The sequence below is a fragment of the Marmota monax genome, unplaced genomic scaffold (genome assembly GCF_021218885.2).
Source record: "Marmota monax isolate L192 unplaced genomic scaffold, Marmota_monax_Labrador192_F-V1.1 WCK01_AAM20220418_F8-fsc00070, whole genome shotgun sequence".
Lineage (NCBI taxonomy): Eukaryota > Metazoa > Chordata > Mammalia > Rodentia > Sciuridae > Marmota > Marmota monax.
Window position 1 is genome coordinate 2,871,323 of NW_026692116.1, and position 23,678 is coordinate 2,895,000.

At 33.3% G+C, this 23,678-nt stretch overlaps 1 protein-coding gene across 1 annotated transcript in view; it reads right to left on the minus strand.

Annotated features, from left to right (window-relative positions):
- Positions 1-556: 556 nt before the first annotated feature.
- Positions 557-23,678, minus strand: part of Glmn (glomulin, FKBP associated protein) — a 50,185-nt gene continuing 27,063 nt past the window's right edge. The window contains exons 8-19 of the mRNA XM_046461735.2: positions 20,116-20,303; positions 19,169-19,222; positions 17,631-17,661; positions 17,319-17,408; positions 15,950-15,991; positions 15,776-15,849; positions 15,113-15,197; positions 14,513-14,619; positions 13,571-13,634; positions 1,836-1,959; positions 803-885; positions 557-709 (exon numbers count right to left, since the gene is read on the minus strand). Of these exons, the coding sequence (XP_046317691.1) occupies positions 593-709; positions 803-885; positions 1,836-1,959; positions 13,571-13,634; positions 14,513-14,619; positions 15,113-15,197; positions 15,776-15,849; positions 15,950-15,991; positions 17,319-17,408; positions 17,631-17,661; positions 19,169-19,222; positions 20,116-20,303 (1,059 nt within the window). The 3' untranslated portion in view covers positions 557-592. The remainder of the gene's footprint in view (positions 710-802; positions 886-1,835; positions 1,960-13,570; positions 13,635-14,512; positions 14,620-15,112; positions 15,198-15,775; positions 15,850-15,949; positions 15,992-17,318; positions 17,409-17,630; positions 17,662-19,168; positions 19,223-20,115; positions 20,304-23,678) is intronic.

Sequence of the window (23,678 nt, forward strand, 5' to 3'; positions counted from 1 at the left end):
AATTAAGCTGTATGTGCAAACATGTAGGAAAAAATATGTTTTTCTAATTAGCTCCTTGGACTAAAGGAAGATTTGTGTATATTTTTTAGGTTTTCCACAAGGGCAACTGTTATTCTAAAATTAATCTTTGCAGGTACTTTCACACTGTAACTGCTAGAGAGTTGGTGACGGAACTCTTCCTTAAGACTGCTTTTGAGCCCGGAAAGAGGGAAATTAAGAGAAACAATCAAATGTTCTGAACTCAAAATTTCTTACTACACTTTTACAGTGGTATGGTATCCAACTCGACACTAGGAGTTCTAAATGTTACAGACACCTACTAGGCAGAAAGTGAATCTGTTTTTACAAACTCCCTACATAAATGAATAAAGCATTTTAACATTTTATGAAATGTACAAAATTATTAGTTTGTATTGGATTTTCAAAAGCAATATTTTAATTTTTTAAAACCAAAGAATACTAATCTATAATGTGTCATTATAGAAACAGACAACTGAGAAAAGCTAGTATTTTTTCTAGTAAAACTGTTTTTATAAAAGGTATTAAATAAAGCATATGTACTTTATTAGTTTTTATTTAGAAAGTAACACTTTTACTTTATCCCAACATTTTCTTCAGAGGTAGACTTTGTTTTTATTTCAATGAGTTCTTCTACTCGAGCCAGAACACTTTCAATCAAATCAAACGTGAAAAGAGCTGAATGTAGGACCTGTAATGCCAAGAAAATTAGTGTTGCTCATGCTGCCTTTACAACAAAACAAAAGATTTCATCTTGATATAGCTTTAAAAATTTTCAAATCACCTTAAGTTGCATTTCAGGGGGCATATTAGGGATCTCTTCTCCACCGACAGTTACAGAACAAAGATCCTTAGACTTCTGGACTGCTGTAAGAGAAAGAAAAAAAAAAATCATGTCATACTTAGCCATTAAAATAACTTTCAAGAGCTAGGTGCAATGGTGCACGCCTGTATTCTCAGCAACTCAAGAGGCTGAGGCAGGAGGATTGCAAATTTCAGGCCAGCCTCAGCAACTTTGTAAGGCCCTGTCTCAAAATTAAAATAAAAAGGGCAGGGGATGTAGCTCAGTGGTAAAGCATCCCTGGGCCTGGGTTCAATCCTCAGTACCCCCCACAAAATAAATAAGTAAAACAACTCTCAGATTTTAATAATACATTTATAAGCTACCTTCATCATTAAAAAATGTGCAAGTTATTTGTGTAAATTATTGAATCTTAACATCAGCTCTAAGAATATTTATATTGAATTATAAGCAAATAAAAGTATCAATTCTGTAACATGTGAATTAATGCTTTAGATAAACATTATTTTGTCATGTATAGGATGAACTTTTCTTTAGAGTATAATCTGAATTATAGTCATTATAAATCTGAAAAAGAAAATTTCTAGTAATGCCTCTAAAAATATCACCATAGATATATGGAAGAGATCACAAGATTATTATAGCAGAATTTCTGACAAAGTAATTTTGGATCTAAGATTCTTTCTCATAATTTGTTCAGATTTACTCAGGAGTGAGATGGGGGAACTGACCTAGCAATACAGAATAAAGTATGATAGCACTCAAAGGGTAATACTTGCAGTACAACCACACTAAATCTGAACTTGAGCTTTAAAACAAAATATGCTTCAACTTGGTTTAAATTTTCACTAACCCAATTTCAATAGTAATTGGCTTATAGATCAACCAAGAATCATTTTAATTAAAAATAGAATCACAGCTGTTGTGGTCCCTTGTTTGGCATAAGTGTTCTTTTTGAGTTTGGTAGTTCCAGAATTTGAGAAACTTAATGAAAATAAAATTGCATATTACTAACCTTGGCTGTTTTCTTGGCTATTTTTAATTTCTGCTTCATAATGTGCTTTTGACATATTAAGTCCTGTATGAAGTGGCTTTAAGAAATTATTCTCAATCTTTCCAAGTTCTGTCCATAATCCAGTCTGTTAGGAAGAATTAATAGAAGAATTAGTAATTTGATTCAATACTTACCAGTTTCCTATTACTAAACATGTACTCAAGAGTGGGAGAAACAAAAATTAATGAAACATGATCCTTGCTTTTCAAGATAATTTAATGTTTAACACTTTTATACCACAGCTGATTATGTTATATGATTAACAGTTGAAACAAAAATATACATAGGGCTCTATGCTCATTATCATTGCGGCTGCCTTTGGCTAGCTCCTACTTTTGAGAGCTCTAATTTTTATCCAATGAGAAAATTATCTGATGCTAATTTTACATGGTTTGAAACATTTCTCTTCCCATACAAACCATTCCATGATGACTCTATCCTAAATATTCAACCCTGGGCTCTTCAATTTATATCCTTGCTACAGATCAAGATGATTTGTTTTCTCTCCTATTGATGGACACTTTTTAAAAAAAAAAAAAAAAACAAATATAATTTGGCAGCTTAGGGTTATGTTGTCTCATATCTGAGAAGTTTGCATTTCAAGATCATTTCCAGATACAGTACTAAAGGAGGATATTAACAAAGTCTTTATTTTTAAAAGAAGGGGATGAAGAAGAAAAAGAATGAAAATCCACTGGCATTATTAAGTTTCTAAGTACTCTTTATACTGGAAAATATCTTAGGTAAAAGAGCAACCCAGTTACCCTAACTATAAAAATGAAATGGACCACTTGAAAAAATATTTTTAAATGAACTTATTTTGAGCCAAGCATATATAAAATTTTACTTATAATCCTCCAGATAAAATCTATCACACTTACTTACATTACACAATTGGTAACATTAGTAACTGTCACATTTCCTTTTCATCTAAATCTGTTCTTTTCATTTGCCCGTGTGTACACTGCTAAGAAAAGTAGAGTTCTAGGGAAGAACTAAAAAAATTCAAATCCTCAGAAATATGCCTATTATTTCATTTAACATCTACAAATTTATCTTGGGGAAATAATTAAAGATGTATGTTCTAATGATTTTACTGCAGAGATGGCTTTTTAAAAAAAATAATGTTTAAATAGTGAAAATTGAAATTCATGAAAACATTTCACAGCAGAATGGTAAGTTCTGGTACATTTACGTAATGGATAACTACACAGCCAATAAAAAGCACTGTTCTTCAGTACATATTGGTAAATGAGGAAAAGGTTATACAGCAGTATAATTCCTAGAGTATGACTTCATTTTTATTTTTCAAAATGTTATAGATGTGCCAGCAGAGAGTCTAGAAGGGCATATAGCTATAATATCAACAATGTTTGATGGAATTTTGATTACTGCTTTTTACTTAATTATCCTATTTGTTTTCCCCCCAGTACTGGGGATCAAACCTGGGGCCTCACTGATTCTAGGCAAGTAGTCTACCACTTATTGAGCCATATTCCCACCTTAATTATTCTGTCTTTTTAAAAGCCACAAACCTGTTTTTAGTGGTGTAATTTAAAAATTATTTTAAATACACTTCTAAATTTCCATCAACACAAAGTTTCCTTAACCTTTTTATAGAAAACATGACTTATACAGTATTATAGCTGGATTTTCTTCAACCACTGCAGTCCCACAGAATAAGCATATTAATGTATCACATGTACCCACTGCTCTTGTCTCCTATTTTGACCTCTCTTCATCCAACCACCCCCAGCCCCTGCTTTTTCCTTTAAAGAACTTCTCTGTCTACCTCCTTCCCTTTAACCTTCTCTTTTGCCTTCACCTCTAAGCTTGCAGGTGGAACATACTACCACTGATGGATTTCACTTCTAGGTAGGTTACTGATGACATTCAAATACAAAGTATGTAGATAACACACCCTTTAAATCCACATTTATCTTTATCAAAATAAAACATTTTCTCATATTTAAATAAAAACACTAGATATGGTTGAATTCCCTTTTATTCAAGAGGTAGTTATTATCCAGACTTGCATGGTTAGCTTCCTAATGTCTGTATCACTTAAAAATACATGACCGGTTTTCATATACAATTTTTATACAATACTGTGAATAATCTTGCTTCAGTTTCCTTTTTTTGTTTATGTTGTACTTTTGAATTATGCTGTATCTCTAATTTTTAAATTTTAATTGGCATATAGGAATCCTGGTATATAATTTATCCTGCTACTATTTTTTTTTGTATTGGGGATTAAGTACCCAGGGGTACTTAAACACTGAGCAACATCCCCAGCATTTTTTGTATTTTGAGACAAGGTCTTGCTAAGCTGCTTAGGGCCTCACGAAATTGTAGATGCTGGCTTTGAACTCGAGATCTGCCTGCCTTGGCCACCTAAGCTGCTGGGATTTCAGGTATGCACCACCGCACCTAGCCTGCTACTAATTTTTCAATATTTCAAACAATGAAGCACTGAAACTGCTGTTTTCTTTTTCATACAGGATAAAAGTTTTTCTACAGTAGTACTTTTCAAAATACTTCTACTATGACCCACAGTTGTGATGTTTCACATCACAATTCAAAACACTTTTATTTATATAGTTGAAATAAAAATCTACCAAAAAACTTTCCTATATGTAACACTGATATAATTTTATTAATATATAAATATAATGCAGAAAAAACTATCATTCAAAAATAAACATTACAGCAGATTTTTATTTAATGGGTGCACTTGCTTATTCATGGGGAGTTCTAGCCTAGTGCAATATCGAGCCTAATCTTGTTCTATTGTTTTTTAAAGCCAGATTTATTTAGGTATCACTTATTTACATTAAAATATACTCTTTTAGCTATGTAGTTCAAAATAAATGCATACGTCATATAACCACCACCATGAATTTCCATGACCCCAGAAGTTTGTGTCCTTTTGTTATTTTTCCCTACCCCCAGCAGCCACTGATTTTTGTTTTTGTAATTTTTGCCTTTTCCAGAATATCACATAAATGGAATCTTAACTTAGCCCTTTGTGGGTAGAGATGATTGACAATGATGATTCTAAAGTTTATATGACAAAATAAAGGACCTATAATAGCCAAAACAATTTTGAAAAAGAAAAAACTTGGCAGACTTGCATTACTTGAGTTCAAGGCTTAGTACGGACGAGGGTATGTATAATTCAATGGTAGATTTTGTGCTTAATGTATGAGGTCCTGGACTCAATGTGTCCAGTACCAAAACAAACAAATACTATTAAACCACAGTAGTCAAGACTATGTGGTACTGATAAAAACAAAACAAAACAAAATAGACATATGAGGACTGAACAGAACAGAGTCCAAAATACAACTCAATTCATTTTTGACAAAGGTATCAACATAATCCAACTAGTTTGGGAAACAGTCTTCTTAACAAATAGTGCTGAAGTCAAAAGAAAATTCTTTTAATTCATACTTTATACCATATAAATAATTTATTTGAAATGGATCACAGACCTAATATAAAACTTAAAATTAAATCATTTCTATAAGACATTCTTGGGCTAAGCAAATATTTCTTAGAAAGGACCCCTCCAAATAGGTAACATATGTAGTACAGATATGCTGCACAAGGATAATTTTGGGCTACTCAGAACATTGTATAATTTAAAACTTACAAACTATTTATTTTTGGAATTTTGTATTTAGTATTTTTGGACTGTGCTTGATTATGGGTAAACTGCAGCTGAAGGAAGCAAGATGGTGGGTAACGGAGGACTACTATATTATTTGTTTTGGTATTAAGGCCCTATCTTCCCAAATAGACTTACAGTAGCAGTTATGACAATTCTTTTTCTACTCTTTGAAACATATAAGATTTGAGTTATCTGTTTCTTGAAAGTGTGATAAAATTATCTGATCTTAGGTTTTATTATTTTTTTTAGTAGATGGTGCTATCAAAAAAATTCCATTTCACTAAAGCTTTCAAATGTACTTATACGTTGTCCTATAATTTTTTATTTTTCTGTTTGTACTTATAGTCCCTTTTTAATCAACAGATTATATCTTCATGCAACTTTAAACAATCATACCAGAAAATTCATTTAATAATCCTTTTCTAATATAAGCATTTTAAGCTGGAATTTTTCTCTACCAATGCAGCTGCATTCCACAGTTTTTATTTAGTTTTAGTTAATATTACCATCTATTATTTGCAAATGATACCTCATAAAAATATTTTCATGCATAATATGTGGAAGTTCTCAAATTTCACTATGTTAGTTAAAAATATAGATGTATTGCTTTACTCAGAGGTTTTCACTGAATAGATACGGAGCTGAATCCAGAAATTTACCAAAAACCCCATTGATTAGGATCATATGCTGAGAAATAGTGATCTAAAATGGCAGTATCCAATGCCACTTAAAATTTCAATAACCACAATGGCTATTGTCTACTGTAATGAACAATGCAAATCTAAAAGGTTTTTAATATTAAAACCTTGTTTTCGATGGTGATAATTTGTCTTAATACACAGCCCATAACCATAAAACTTCAGGTAATAAAAACACATACCAGAATTAGGTTAAAGGAAATTTGTTACATATTCTGTTCAGTATAATTCTACAAATCTTCCCTATGATGAACTGTAATATTTTTAGAAGCACGTAGGAGTGAAGAAGCTATGAAAATAAGAATATTTTCTGTCTTACATTAGGTTACTGGATCTCTTAAAAAAAAAAAAACACTATAAATGGATGGAACTTGAGACCATTACGTTAAGTGAAATAAGTCAGTCTCAGAAAGTCAAGGGTAATGTTTCTCTCATGTGGAAGCTGGAGAGGAAAAAGTAAAGATGTGGAGGCAGGGATCTCATGAAAATCAGAGGGAGATCAGAAGTGGAAAGGGACCCCAGGGGGAGAGGAGAGGAGGGAGGGAGGAAGTCCTAGGAAGTGATGTTGGCCAAATTATAATGTTATATTGAGTGCATGTACGAATGAATATGTAACAAATTCCATCATTATGTACAACTATAATGCATCAATAAAAAATGTGGAAAGAGGGGCTGGGGTTGTAGCTCAGTGGTAGAACACTTGCCTTGCATGTGGTAAGACCCTGGTTCGATCCTCAGCACCACATAAAAAAAATAAGCAAAAATAAAGATGCTGTGTCCATCTACAACTAAAAAAATATATTTAAAAAAAACGTGGAAAGAGAAAAAAAAAACAAAGGAAAATAGAATATTAAGAAAACACTATTAAAAAAAGATAAATGGATTGAGTTAGAGAAGACAATGCTAAGTGAAGTTAGCCAATATCAAATAACCAAATGCTGAATATTTTATTTGATATAAGGAGGCTCATTCATAGTGGGATAGGGAGAGGGAACATGGGAGGAATAGATGAACCCAAGATAGGGCAGAGGGGTTGGAGGGGAAGGGAGGGAACATGGGGTCAGAAATGATGGTGGAATGTGGTGATCATCATTATCCAAAGTACATGTATGAAGACAAGAACTGATGTGAATATATTTTGTATACAACCAGAGTTATGAAAATCTGTGCCCTAGATGAATAAGAATTGTAATGCATTCTGCTGTCATATATAAATAAAAAAATAAAAAATTTAAAAAATAATTTAAAAAATTCTTTTTCCTTTAAGAAAATGTTTTATTTATCCTTCATCCTTGAAGATCAGTTTAAAGGGCTACAAAACCACAGATTCATATTGGGTTTTTTGTTTGTCTTATCTCAGAATGGTAATTTTGTCTTTAAGCTTCTTTCACTTCAAATAAGACATCATTCTTATTGTTGTTCTTCTGTAATGTGTCATTTTTTCCTCTAGATTCTTTACATGTTTTTCTCTTCATCTGTAATTTTTAGTTTGATAACAATGGTTCTCAGTGTGGTGTTTCTGCTGGAGATTTACTGGATTTGTAAGTTAATGTCTGTCCTTGATTTTGAAAAATACCTGGCCATTATGTTTTGGAATATTTCTCTTTTCCTTCTGAGACACTGATTACTCTTGCCATAAGTCACTTGTACTCATAGAGCTCAGATGTTATGTTCCATTTTAAAAATCTCTTTTCCTTCTGTATTTGAATTTTATAATTTCTTTTTTAATTTTTAAAATTCCATTATTTATTTGTTCTAATTTGTTATACACAATGGTAGAATGCAATTCATTTTGTATTATACATATAGAGCACAATTTTTCAGGTCACTGATTGTACACAAAGTATTTTCACACCATTCATGTCTTCATACATGTACTTAGGGTAATGATGTCTAACTCATTCTACCTCTTTCCTCCCACCTTGCTCCCTCCCTACCTTTTCCTCCCCTTTACCCTATCTAAAGTTCCTCCATTCTTCCCATGCTCCCCCCTCCATTGCCATTATAAGTCAGTATTTTCAAAGAAAACATTCGGCCTTTGGTTTTTGGGGATTGGCTTACTTTCCTTAGCATTATATTCTCCAACTCCATCCATTTACCTGCAAATACCATGATTTTATTCTCTTGTAATACTGAGTAATGTTCCATTGTGTATATATACCAAAGTTTCCCTATCCATTCATCTACTTAAGGGCATCTGGGTTGGTTCCACAATTTAGCTATTGTGAATTGTGCAGCTATAAACATTGATATGGCTGTGTTCCTGCAGTATGCTGTTTTTTATTTTTTTTTCCAAAAAGAGAGAGAGAGCGCGATAGAGAGAGAGAGAGAGAGAATTTTTAATATTTATTTTTTAGTTTTGGGCGGACACAACATCTTTATTTCTATGTGGTGCTGAGGATCGAACCCCGGCTGCACGCATGCCAGGCAAGCACGCCACCGCTTGAGCCACATCCCCAGCCCCCTGTAGTATGCTGTTTTTAAGTCCTTTGGGTGTAAACCAAAGAGTGGGATAGCTGGGTCAAATGGTGGTTCCATCCAAGTTTTCCAAGGAAATCTCCATACTGCTTTCCATATTGGCTGCACTAATTTGCAGTCCCACCAGCAATGTATGAGTGCGCCTTTTCCCCCACATCCTCACCAACACTTATTGTTGTTTGTATTCTTGATAGTTGCCATTCTGACTGGAGTAGTTTTGATTCGCATTTCTCTAATTGCTAGAGATGTTGAACAACATTTCTTTTATGCATATCCTCTTCTGAGAAGTATCTGTTCAGTTCGTTGGCCCATTTATTGACTAGGTTATTTGTTTTTTGGTGTTAAGGTTTTTGAGTGTTTTATACATCCTAGAGATTAGTGCTCTATCTGATGTGCTTGTTGTAAAGATTTGCTCCCATTCTGTATCTATCCACCTCACTGGTTATTTCTTTTGCTGAGAAGCAGCTTTTTAATTTGAATCTACCCCATTTATTGATTCTTGGTTTTAATTCTTGCACTATAGAAGTCTTATTAAGGAAGTTGGGCCTAATCTGGCATGATGGAGATTTGGGCCTACTTTTTCTTCCAGTAGGCTCAAGGTCTCTGGTTTAATTCCTAGGTCCTTGATCCACTTTGAGTTGAGTTTTGTGCATGGTGAGAAAGAGAGTTTTAATTTCATTGTTACATGTGGATTTTCCCAGCACCATTTTGTTGAGGCCATCTTTTCTCCAATGTATGTTTTTGGCGCCTTTGTCTAAATATAGGATAACTATAGAATTTCTACACTCTATTTTCAAGCTCACTTACTTTTTCCTCTGCATCCCAGTTTAATGCTATACTTATCATCCCATAAGAATTCTTCATTTCAGTTTCCTTCGTTTTTATTTATTTTTACCTCTAGCATTTAATGTGGGTCTTTGTGTCACCATTTTTCATTTTTCTGTTGAAATTATTTTTTTACAATTTTTATCTATTTTAATTAGTTATATATGACAGTAGAATTGCACTTATATACTTTGATATATCACACATAGATGGGATATAATTTCTCATTTTTCTGAGTATACATATTGTAGAATCACATTGGTCATACAGTCACATACATGCATAAAGTAATAGTCTGTTTCATTCTACTATCTTTCTTATTTATCCCCACATCCCCTGCCTTCCCCTCCTTTCACTTCCCTCTACTTATTCTAAGGTAATGCTTTTTTTTTTTTTCTGCATTACAATTCTTAATACACATATATATCCCAATTTTTGTATCTCTGTATATAAAGTATGTTGACACCCAATTCAGGTCTTTGTACATGTACTTTATATAATAACATCCATCACATTCCACCATTCTTGCTAATCCCCTGCCCCGTTCCTTTCCCTCCCCACCCCTTTTCCCTATTTAGAATTCATCTATTCCTCCCATGCTCTCCCTCCCAATCCCACTATGGGTCAACCTCCTTATAACAGAGAAAACATTCAGTATTTGTTTTTTGGGGATTGGCTGACTTCACTTAGCATTATCTTCTCCAACGCCATCCATTTACCTGCAAATGCCATGGTTTTGTTCTTTTTTAATGCTAAGTAAAATTCCATTGTGTATATATCTTAAATGTCTAGGAAAAAAAGTAACTTGCAATTGATGTAATAGTTCTGAAATCTTTTCAGTTCTAAGCCTTAACTATACATTCCAAAATCTACTGCAGACTCTCTTACAAAAGGAAGAGAAGGTATTTCTATACCACGATTAAATTTATTTCCAGAACAGACAGGGAACTTGGAAAGAATACAGTCAACCATAATAATGAAGAGAAAAAAAAAAAGGACATGATCAAGAACCAGCTTTCCCCCTTCTCCTACTTGTATATGTCTTCTTATTTATAAAGTAATACTGCAGAACTTCTGCTACTTGTAATATTATTGAACTTTTATCACCTGAAGTCATTTGGCACTGCAGATACCTCACATGGGATATATTTGTATTTATTTATTCATTTACTTATTTACTTATTTTTGCAGTATGGGGAATTGAACCCAGAGCCTCCCACATGATAGGCAAGTGCTCTAATGTTGAGCTACATGCTCAGCACCAGGATATGTTTTAATCTTGAGGAAAGAATAGATTATATAGAATTATATATGTATTATTATGTGAGATATCTGTACTTTTTTCCTAAGTAAAAAGAATATATGTATACGTACATTACACAATACAATTTTTAAAAATTCCTGCTACTTATGATTTTTGAAATCTCATTTCTTTTGACCCTGCTTTTACTGTACACATTACAATCAGAAACTATGTAGGAAACAATGGGCAAGCAAGTGGATGGGTAAAAATATGAGTAGACAAAAGGTAAGGTATAGCATAATTATGGATGTGCATTGGAATTACTATAATTCAAAACAAGTAATAACTATTTAAAGATACTCCCCAATAAGGAATATTTGGTATAAAAATTAAGTTGGTTTTTATATTAGATATGGAGCATGACTTATGCTGTAAGATTCAAGAAAAGATGTATGAAACTGAGGTATGGGATAAAGTTCTTGACACAATATAGGGAGACAGTCATGAAATAGTAGGGTGAGGAGGGGAATGTCAAAGAGTAAATTAGTGGACAATAACTTGAAATGACAGGAAAAGAAATGGATTATTATTCAATTATGAATCACTTTGCTGTCTTTGAATGATTCTGTTCTTATTTAAATTTCCTGTATATCTTTCTGACTTTTAAATTTTTCATCTGACTAGTTAGCCTCTTGACAAATATCCTATCAAAAATAGAAACTGGGAGGAGTCCTTCTGAATAAAATGCCCCATTATTTAGTATGACAAGAATATAATTTTGTTTTTCCTTTATCCAAAACTTCTTAAAAATTAAGAAACTGCTTTTTTTTTTTTTTTTTGGTTGTTGGGGATTGAATCCAGAGCTTTGCAAATGCTAAACATGTACTCTACCACTGAGCTAACCCACAGCTACAGAAGCTGTCATTTTTTTGATTAACCACAGGAGACAGATTTGCTTCTCATTTTATATATATGATGTATTATAATTGTACATGGGAGAAACATTGCCATAATGCACAAGCTCTTAAGCTGCCTCAAAGACATCAGATTGCCATCTTGGATTAGTTTTTTTTTTTGCTAATTTCCCTGGTATGATAATTATGTAACTTATGTGGCCAAAATTTAGAATATTTCATCCCTAAGGGAAAAAATTTTAAACCATTAAATAAGAAGTCAGTTTTATAAACTGGTTGTTTCTTTTTTTTCACCATGAAATGTTCAAGCCAAATCAAAGTGAGTATTATCTGTGGATATCAAAGCAGACATTGTTCAGTGCTAAGCTACTCTTCTTCTCTAGGTAAGAACCTACTGCTGCCTCTGTATTATATTGTACATCACACCTAATAATCTGTGTGTCATAATCACCAAGATTCATTTTCGCTGGGTACAGTGGCCCATGCCTATAATGCCAGCAGCTTGGGAAGCTGAGACAGGAAAAGGATGGTAAGTTCAAAGCCAGCCTCTGCAATTTAGCACAGCTGTGGATGTGGCTCAGTGGTAAAACACCCCAAGTTAAATCCCCCAGTACCAGAAAAAAAAAAAAAAGATTCATTTTTTTTTTTTTACTGTTAAGCAACTTAAATCATCTCTTACATAGGTTAACAATCTTTCCTGATAACTAAAAAGGTAAAAACTCATACCTTACCCTAATTATGGACACCTTCCTGAAACCTTAGGGTCTCTTCACTGCTGCTGAATCTTATGCTGTAACTTTTCTGTTTTTACCACAAGTTCCTTTAGGAGCCAAGATTTTTGTGATTTCAAAACTTCTGGCCACTGGAGTCTTAGCCATTTCTACATTTTCTAGATGTGTATCCTTGTGCAAGTTAATGATTCTTCCTGTACCTATATTATCACTGAAGAGGGAAAAGTAAAGAATAAGTGTTGCATCGCACCTGGCCAGAATAGTGGCTGCCTGTGGCAGGGATAGGATGGAGGTGGAGCAATGAGGTCAGAATTACCTGGGAAGGAGCATAAGGGAACTTCTTGTGATGATTAAATGTTCTCTATTTGATATGGATTTGGATAAATCAATCTATGTATTTGTTAAACTCTCAGGCATCTTTACATAAAATCAATTTTTTCATTCTCCTTATACTTTTTTTTAAAAAAATAGATTAACAACACATAATTAAGATGGTTATAGTTAACAGAAGTGACACATATAAGGAAAGCAATTATTAGAATAGGGTAAGTAGAAGGGAAGGAAAAGGTAAAAGCAAATATAACTTTTCTATGACACATCTTCCTCAAATAGTCTTCTACTTATTGAATACTTCAAATGAAATGGTATTTTTTAAAAAAATCCAACTTCCTACACATTATCCAAAAAGTGCTATTAACAAATTTAGTTTTAGTGCTGAAAATACTTCAATTTATCATGTATCTTTTTAAAATACCATAATTTTACATGGTTCAGGCTTAAATCATGAACTATAAGGTAGAGGAAACTGAACAAGTCACCAGAATATAAGTTGAGTTCCACAAGGTTACAGTTAACTTAGGATCTGCAACTTATCTACCCAACAGACCTAAGTGCATCTAGGAAAAGAGCAGAGGCACAACAGAAAAAGCAAAGGGAAAGTTAACTTGGATGTGCAGTGGTAAATGCTCCTGGGAATTAACTGCAGGTGGCAGAATAAATTGTTGGCACTTTATCCCAAACTCTGTAGCTGGCTAAGATATTAAAAATTGGCTTAAGTAGATACTAATTAAGAAAATCTGAAACATTCCTTATGAATTTTTAATACATTCTTTCTTTTTCAAATAATTCACTTACCTGACTGTTATTTTCATTATCTTTGATAACTAAATATCTCAATAAATTTAATGAAGCCATAATCCTGTTAATTAAAAATAATTTGTTACTTACAGTATAATTTTATATAATCAACAGCAATTTCAATGCACAAAACAAGTTAAAAATCTTGAGAATGTTTTTATAACTATGGTTGTCATTAAAAACTATTACCATCATATCTTTTGGAGAAGGACTAACTTATTACTCAATTTGCATTTAAGCTCACACCAATGCAACTGTGAAAATTACTATTCTCTGTGGGGTTTTTTTTTGGGGGGGGCAGGTGTGTACCAGGGATCAAACACAGGACCTCATGCATGCTAGACAAATGCTTTACTTCTAGAACATTGTTATCTTTAATATTTGAAAGCACTGTCTTGATTTCTAGATTTTAAGATTCCTTTTGTTTGGGCTGGGGTTGTAGCTCAGTGGTGGAGCACTTGCCTAGCAAGTGTGAGGCACTAGGTTTGATCCTCAGCACCACATTCAAACAAACAAACAAATAAATAAATAAAAGATATTGTGTCCATCCACAACTGAAAATACTAAAAAAGAAAAAAATTCCTCTTGTTTGTAAATGCTTAAAAATATTTCTCAACAGCTAGTATATCAAAAGTGAAACTACATGATTTATATGAAAAAAACATCAAAATCAAAATACATAAACTTTTTATAAATTATATACACGAGGTTCTTAATTTTTAGTCACAAACATTAGTTGCAAATCTCTATGGAATGCTGGATACATTAAAGGTATAAAAGTAGAGTATTGGTCATTCTTAAAAGAGATTATATTGTTTTTACACATCAAATAACTTAAATACAAAAATCTTTACTTAACCCAGATCATAAAATCACAGGAAAATATATTTTATTAGTTTAGGTAGTTTACTATTTGAACCTTAGTAATGGTCATCTCACCTATCTGAGTTTTGCAGTAAATCTGTTTCAGCACCCTCTGGGAGAAACAGTACCAAATCTAAAAGAGAAATCAGCTGTGGTCCTGTAAACCATTTGTTTTTTGTTTTCTGAAAAGCAAAAGAAAAATTGGGAAAGGTTTAAATAATAGCATGATAAATTGTGTTTTTCTAATACCCTGATGCTGTAAGAATAAACTATTAACACATTTAAAATGTATATCTATATTTTTTTTAACTTTAACTTTTGATACTTCTATTCACTTTCCAAACACCTGAAACAAACACTGCTCATTTGAGAATATTGGTGTTTTCTGTTTGCTATATGGAAAATACTGTATATTCACTAATACATGAGACAAGTTTCCATTTACTTTTCAGAAGCATATGACAAAATGTCATAATTTTAGCTCAAAAAATTAATACAATTTAAATTTAGAGTTAACAAAACTTCAAAATTGTTATTTTTTTTTTTAAGAATAGAAATAGGGAAAGAATATAGCTTAATACTAAAGAAAGAAAAAGACTAGGGCAAAACCCCACATTGATATATTCCCAATATTAATAAATTAATTGGAAACTGACACCTTATCTATGTTCTTACCTTAAATGACAAGTCAATCTGATTTTTGATATTTTGAATAATAAAGGCCTCCACACCTGAGTGATTACTTGTATTCAATAAGCACCTTGAAAGCAAAAATTACAATGTATGAAATTATTCTGACCTACATTACAACTAAATGATGATGAAAGTTTTGCAAATTTAAATGGGCCATGTTTTATTTCTAGGGATATAAAATCCATAGTGAAGATCAAGCAATTACAAAGCCACTTGTAATAGTTACTGTTCTTACTAACTAGTAATTCTATTTATAACTGGATATTTCCAAAATTATAAAGTTCTAGTGTTTTAAAATTATACATCTAGAGCTATTCTCAACTGTGAATAGTGGAGATTATTAAAATTGTAAAGTTCTAGCAGGAGTGTTTCAACCTCAGTTTAATCTTTTTAAAACCTATTTTAAGTTTGGAGTGCTCCAATTAATTGAACTGAACTATATTATATATACATGGATATATATGTATCCAAAATATTTGATAAACCTCTACTTGTCACAGATTAGACAATTATAATATGGCTTTTAACTAGAGTTGAATTATGTGTAAAACATACTGAAATACTATATCCTATAATAATTACATAATATTAACTTGATTTTTAATCAACCATAATACTTAACAATTAGCCATGCCTGATACATACCTAAATAAAGTATATTTGCCTTGTGAATCCAACTTGTTAATATACAGTTGAAGCATAGCTAAACTCTTTTTCCTCTAAAATGGAACAAATAAAATTGTTACATAAAATGAATAAAAATAAAATTATTTATCAAAATTTCTTATTATAACTCATTAGTCCCCCAAATGTACATACCAATGTCTCAATGGGACAAAGTGTCATCACTTTGACTAAGCCCTGGAAATTAAAAAAAGAAAAATTTAATTCTGATGTAAATAGGTTATAGTGACTACAAACAAATACATTACCAATAGTGAATACTAAAAATTCAAAGAAGTGAGGGTAGATTTATAAGTAAATTATTTTTTTCCTTTCATTCCACTACTATTTCTATAAGGAAACTTAACTATAATCGATTTTGTAATTAACAGAGTGAGATGTTACAAAGTGTGTTTTTAAAAGTGAATGATAAACCAGGCATGGTGTTGCAAGCCTATAATCTCAGCGGCTCAGGAGGCTGAGGCAGGAGGATTTCGAGCCTCAGCATAAGTGAGGTGCTAAGCAACTCAGTGAGACCCTGTTTCTAAATAAAATACAAAATAGGGATAGGGATGTGGCTCAGTGGTGAGTGCCCCTGAGTTTAATCCCTGATAAAAAAAGTAAATGGTAATTTTCAAATATATCTATAGAGTGGCAAGAAAATGAAATCAAGCATGTAGAAGAAATGGAGTACATTGCAAGGCCCTGACTGATCTTAAGAAATAATTTAACTTATTATTATTTAACTTGTTATAACTGATATATTCCATCTTAATATATTAACAAAAGTCATGATTTTCTATTTAAATATTAAGAAATGTCTACAGCTAAGGACTTATTTGGATATTATAACCAACAAAGAGTACTAGGCAAAATAAATGCAAGGAGGGAAAAACAAAATGTTTTTCTAGTAGTGAGTTAGTAAATGCTTCAGATGCTTCAGAAAAGCTAAAGGAATTTCATTTTCAAGAACCCTATAGAGGCTGGGGATGTGGCTCAAGTGGTGGCGCGCTCGCCTGGCATGTGTGCGGCCCGGGTTCGATCTTCAACACCACATACAAACAAAGATGTTGTGTCCGCCGAAAACTAAAAAATAAATATTAAAAAATTTCTCTCTCTATCTCTCCTCTCTCTCTCTTTCTCTCTTAAAAAAAAAAAAAAAAAAAAAAGAACCCTATAGAAACAAAAAGTATTCAACAAGAAAGTTAATACATTTTCTCTAGATGTTATGGTATCAACTATGGTAGCCACTAATAGATATTTAATTTCAAATTAATTTAAATTAAATTTAAAATTCCTGAGTCCCATTAGCCACATTTCAAGCATTCAATAAGGCTCCTGGCTTTTCTACTGTATGATACAGGTAATTACATTTCCATCATTATAGAAGGTTCTATTGAATGGCAATACACTTGAGTTTTCAGAGGTAAAGAAAGTGGCAGAGGAGGAATTGGAGGGATCTTTACCTTACTAAAGTATAGGAATGTAAGGGTTATTTTCAAGTTACAGTGTATGTTTTATTTACCTGAGGTACAGTAAGAAAACTCTTGATTTCTAAGTACTGGTAAAGTATACTGTTGTCTTCTATTCTCAATAAACCATTCTCCAGCAGTTCCTACAGATTAAAATATATGCAAGGTGAAATCAATAGCTGTGTTGACAAGATTTGTATTTAAATTATAATGGAAGAGGTTAAGGATGTGGCTCAGTGATAGAGTGCTAGGCCCTGAGTTCAATACCCAGCACCACCAAAACACAAACAAAAAAGTATGCATTCACACACACAAGTATCTGTGTGTGTGTGTGTGTGTGTGTGTATAAAACAAACAAATCTTACCAATCCTTTGGAGAAAACAGACTCTTCTGTTCTGGAAGAGAATATTAAAATTTGTCAATATGGTTTTATAAATTGTTTTCAAATGATTCTTTAAGAAAAACAAATGTATATCATTAAGGATAAATTTTGTTGAAGAATTAGTGAAAATTCTTCATCTCCTTTAATATCTCTTTTGATTTGGGTCCAAATCTGACCAAAACTACCTGCTCAGAGCCTATTTATTGATAGCAAATCAACAGATTTTCAATAGCAAGTGCTAAGAAATAAATTATAACTGATATATTCCAGTTGGCTGTTCTATAAATTTTTTCAATTATTTTTATACAAAAAAGAATTAAATATTCCACTTGTGATAATACTTTTTAAATAATTAATCATTATTAACTAAATATTTAAGATCTTTGGAAAACCAATTTCAGGTTCCAGGTTCTTATTCTAGCCATGCAACTAGTTAGAAGTGTTATGTTTTCGGTTAATGACTAAATTTTTTGGAAATATAAATACAGAACTTAAGCCAGACACAGTGGCACATGCCTATAATCCCAGTGACTCAGGCAGCTGAGGTAGGAGGATCATAAGTTCAAAGCCAGCCTCAGCAACTTAGTGATACCCTAAGCAACTTAGAGCCTGTCTCAAAATAAAAAAATAATAAGGGCTAGGGATGAAGTTCAGTGGTTAACACCCCTGGGTTCAATCCCTGGTACCAAAAAAAACAAAGATTCAAAACAATACATATTTTCATTGTATGAATAACAGAAACTAATGAAATATAAAATCATTAGGGCTTATATATTACAGAAAATGTATAGAGTCTATAACTACTTGTGCCAGGAGACCCTTGAAATTCATGCCTTAGAGGCTAAGGCTTTGGACATTTGCCATGTTACAAATCTTGCTTCACCTGGGAAGAGATGGAATTGATAAACTGTCACTAGTGTTAATAGAGGAGAGCATTGCAAGGCCCTGACTGATCTTAAGAAATAATTTAACTTGTTATAGGGAGAGAAACCATTTAGAGTTGTGCAAAATGCTTAAATTTTCTGTCTGTAGAAATTATGCATACCTGTTACCCTGTAATTTCTTCCTTTTTTATAAAAAAAGAAAGTCTTCTTTCTTAGCACCCCAAATGAGAAAAGGTATAATTGATCTTAGCACCTCAAATGAGAAAAACTATAACTGAATATCACTGCCAATAATCAAAGTTAAAAACTGTGAGGTTAAGAAGTCTACTTCCTTTTGATATAGTTTACATTGCATCCATGAAGCAAAAAGATGAACTTCTTGTATTGACTGACTCTCCTTAGATGGAGAAGCCTGCAGTGGGGTAAAAAATTACCATTTTTTTGAAGTAAGGTTAAAAACCTTAGATAACTGGAAAATCCCTTATTAAGAAAAAGACTTAATAAATATTCACTTCACTGTTTTATAAAATAATCAATTAATTAGGGCCTTGTGAAGAGAAGGCCATCTCCCTGATCTTGACAAGGTTTATCTCAACACTACTATTTAATCCTGAGATACCATATAAATGATCTTACCTTTGCAAAAAGACTTCAATATGCCCCATATTAAACTGCAAAAGGTATGATGGGCTAAAATAGAAAAAAAAATGATGTATACACACATATTTATAAATTTTAATATACAGTTATAGGTTGAATTGTATTCTCCCTTAAAAAGATATGTTGGAGTCATAACCTGTAGTACTCAGAATATGACCTTATTTGGGGTAAAGCGAGGTCTTTGGGTAGGCCTGAATCCACTAATGACTGGTTTCTATAAAAAGGGAAATTTGGACAGACATGTACACAGGGAGACTACCATATGAACATGAAGGCAGAGAACAGGGTAACAGATCTATAAGCCAAAGAACACCAAAGACTGGGAACAAACCACTAGAAGCTAGAGGCAGAGGCATGAACAAGGCTCTCCTTCACAGCCCTTGGAAAGAAACAACCTTCTGAGACACGTTAATCTCAGACTTCTAAGGTTCTAGAACTATAAGATAATACATTTCTGTTATTTTAATAAACATCTAGTTTGTGGTACTTTAGCAGCCTTAGCAAATATGCATATTTCATAAGTTATTGTAATATGATAGAATATGATACTTAAAAGTAACCATGAGTAGTACCTAGCCACCTGCCCTGCTTATAGTTCTGGGAGGCACCAAAAGCTTCAAAACCAAGACCAGTTTAACACTTTTGACTCTTGTGCCCACCATTCCCTTATACAGATTTTAATATTCACCTCTTTTTATTTTAACATTTCATCTGGGCTAGGATTGTAGCTCAGTGTTAGAGCACTTTCCTAGTACCTGGCTTTAACATTATAACCAGTATCATTTAGAACTAATAAAAACAGCCTTTGTTTATACTTTATTTTAAATGTACTAGTGTGTTAATATGCATATACTGGACATTAGATAAATGAGAGTTTGATACTTTTAGAATACATGAATAAACCAAATACTACTAACTCTTACCTTAAGACCATTGGAAGCTGATCAATACTGATGCCCTGAACAAATACTAGATATGCCAGAGAAGCCATAGAGTCTGCTAATTGTTTGTCTTCTTCTTCCTCAACTTCAAGGTAATCCCAAGTCCTCTTTTTCCTTCCATGATTAAAAATAATTTTGGGGAAAGGGTGTCCAATAGCTGATAAAAACCCCTGTGAAATAGGTTAAAAAAGGAAGCTATAGCAGGCAAGACTCGAAGGTGCCCTTTTATCCCATTTACACACACTGTATAATCTCCTCCTCTTGAGGATGGGTAGGACCTGTAAGACTTGTTTTAACCAAGATAATATGGATGTCACTCCCATGATTAGGTCATATGTCAAAAATGAAAGGATTTTTGTAGACATGATTAAGGTTCCCTAATCAGTTGAGGTCTAGGCCTAACCTCCCAGAGTCAGAAATTCTCCCTGCTGGCTTTAAAAAACTGAGCTACATATTACAGGAGTACCTATGGAGAGGCTTTTGTGGCAAGAGGACTACAGGTAACCTCTAGAGGCTGGAAAGCAGTCCCTGGCCAATGGCCAGCAAGAAATGGGGATCTCAATCCTACAGCTTTAATGAGATGAATTCTACCAAAAACCTGAGGAAACTTGGAAATTTATCTTTTCCCACTGAAGCTCCTGATAACAATGCAAGCCCAGCCAACAACTGGCCTACAACCTGAGAGGCTGAGCAGAAAATCCAAGCTGTAGATTCTTGATGCAAAAAAAAAAAAAAACTGATAATGTCTGTTGTTTTAAACTGCTAAGTTTGTGGGAATTTGTTACACAACAGTAGGAAATACAGAAGCCAACAACAAAATCATTTTACATAAGCATTTATATGGTTTCTAAATTAATTCATAATCATAATTAAAGGCACACACACAAATGAGTTGTCAATGATATGATTGCTAGATGAAGGGCTCTTTTTTTAAAAAAAAATATTTATTTTTTAGTTGTAGTTGGACACAATACTTTTATTTCACTTGTTTATTTTTGTATATGGTGCTGAGGATCAAACCCAGGGTCTCGCACGTGCGAGGCGCGCGCTCCACTGCTGAGCCACAACCCCAGCCCTGAAGGGCTCTTTTAAAATTTTTTTTCAGTTGCTGATAGAGGTTTATTTTATTTATTTATACGTGATGCTGAAAATCGAACCCAGTGCCTCACACATGCCAGGCAAGTGCGCTACCACTGAGCCTCAGCCCTAGCGGCTCTTTTTTTAAAATAGTGTTTTTAGTTGTAGATGGACCTTTATTTTATTTATTGTTTTTTTATGTGGTGCTAAGGATCAAACCCAGTGCCTGACAGATTGCTAGGTAAGCACTCTACCACTGAGCTATAACCCCAGCCCAGATGAAAGGCTCTTAAGTGAACAAAATAAAATCATTTCACATTCTAATAATAATTGTTTTATACACAAAGACAGAAAGCAGAACAGTGGTTGCCATGCAATCAGGGAAAGAGAGAAGGAGAAGTCAGTGTGTATTTGGTAACGGTTTTGGGTGGGAAGATATAATCCTATCTACCTAAATACAAAGTGGTCCAGAAGAACACACATCAGTGCCAGCAAGGCTTGAGAAATCCATGCTAACATCTCAGGTCATATAAATTCTCAAGTCATAAAAGACACATCTTTGCATGAGAGTATAGGATCACAGCTTTAAAGCTTTATGCTCAAGAAACACAAAATCAGCTCTATGCTCTTAAAACTATTTCTAAGTCTAGTATCTGAAAAGCACCTGACCTTCAAAATCCATTAGAATTGATTGACTAGTTTCTTTCTTTTTTTTTTTTTTAAGATGGAGTCTTACTATACTGCCTATGCCAGCATAGAATTTGGGGATTCTTCTGCCTCAATTTCCAGATTAGCTGGTGTTTTACAGGTGCATGCCACCATGCCTGGTTCACTGGAATTAATTTTGACTGTACTATTTACTGGCTATGTAACACTGGGTGAGTTACTTAACCTCTCTAAACCTCCACTTGCTTATGTAAGAAATAACATAATACCTATGTTAAATATTTACTGAGCATCTCCAAAACAAAGTTTAAGAAACTTAAGGTCACACAAAACTAACATACAGAAGTTAAAAGGGAATGAATGACAACAACAGTTAAAGCAGAATGAATACTGACCTTCTATATATGTCCTCTTTTATTCCAAAATTCTATATATTTACTCTATTCACTCTTTTATTCAGTGCCAGGCACTGAGCCTAACATTGTAAAGAATTACAAAGCTAAATAAGACTTTGCCGGCCTTTGGGGAAATTAAAATCTGACAATTCCAGATGGTTCCATTAGTCATTTCAGAACATAAAAAAGAACCATGAAAAATCATCTTCAGTCATAAGAGACTGTTATTTAGCTAACAGATGCTAAATATAGATTGCTGTACTGATTTTTCAAAGCCACACATTCTTGTTATAGCTACAAGATAAAAAGCTTATTACATTCAGATTCTCATTGTCTTTTTTGGGGGAGGGTACTGGGGATTGAATTCAGAGGCACTCAACCACTGAGCCATATCCCCAGGCCTATTTTGTATTTTATTTAGAGACAGGGTCTCACGAATTGCTAAGGACCTCACCATTGCTGAGGCTGGCTTTGAACTAGCAATCATCCTGTCTCAGCTTCCCAAGCCCAGTTTGTGCCACAAAGCCTGGTCTCACTTTTTTTTTTTAGTTATAGATGGACTTGATACCTTTATTTTATTTATTTATTTTAATATAATGCTGTGGATTGGACTCAGTGCCTCACATATTCTAGGTAAGCACTCTACCACTGAGCTACAACTGCAGCCCCCAGTCTATCCTATGAGGAATATTCCTATATGGCAGCCTTTGGGACATTCATGCACTTCTATACCAACAAAAAAAACTGTGCCCAAGTAAGGATTGCTGAGGTCAGTCAATGTAGTCACACCACACTTACCAGTACTTCTCCAGCAAACAACAAATGAAACATTTCATTTCCTACCTCATCTCACCTCTACTTCTTGACTGCTTTGTGTTTCTTCACTCCTGGCCCTTTCTATTTGAACTGCTCCTCCCTCTGAGATCTGAGGATTACTTTTCTATACCCTAAACCTCTTCATGGAACACTTGCTCTGCCTTATTGCATTAATTAAATTGATGTCATTTCTGGTGGGAAGAACTGCTCATTCTCTCATACCTTTTATACAACAGGGCCAGGAAGGCAGGGAGACACAAATAGGTACGTTAGTATTATCTTGGCTCTTTCTGTACTCTTCAGCAAAATATGTTTTCCTCTGATGCAGAAGCTGTACTGTCCTTTTCTCTGTCATGTGTTGACTTCCTGATCATTTACTCACATTCACTGAAGATTATGGCATTTGCTTACAATTTTTTCTCTATCCAATTCCTGTTATGATGCTGGGAAAGTTGAATGTTCATGTAGGTAACTCTCTTATAAGAGGCCAACCTCATTTCTAAATACTAATCATCTTCAAGTTCTAATCCATTTCAGCAACTAATCCTATTCTGAATCTCTACTAACATTTGGAGTTGTTTCACACCAAAT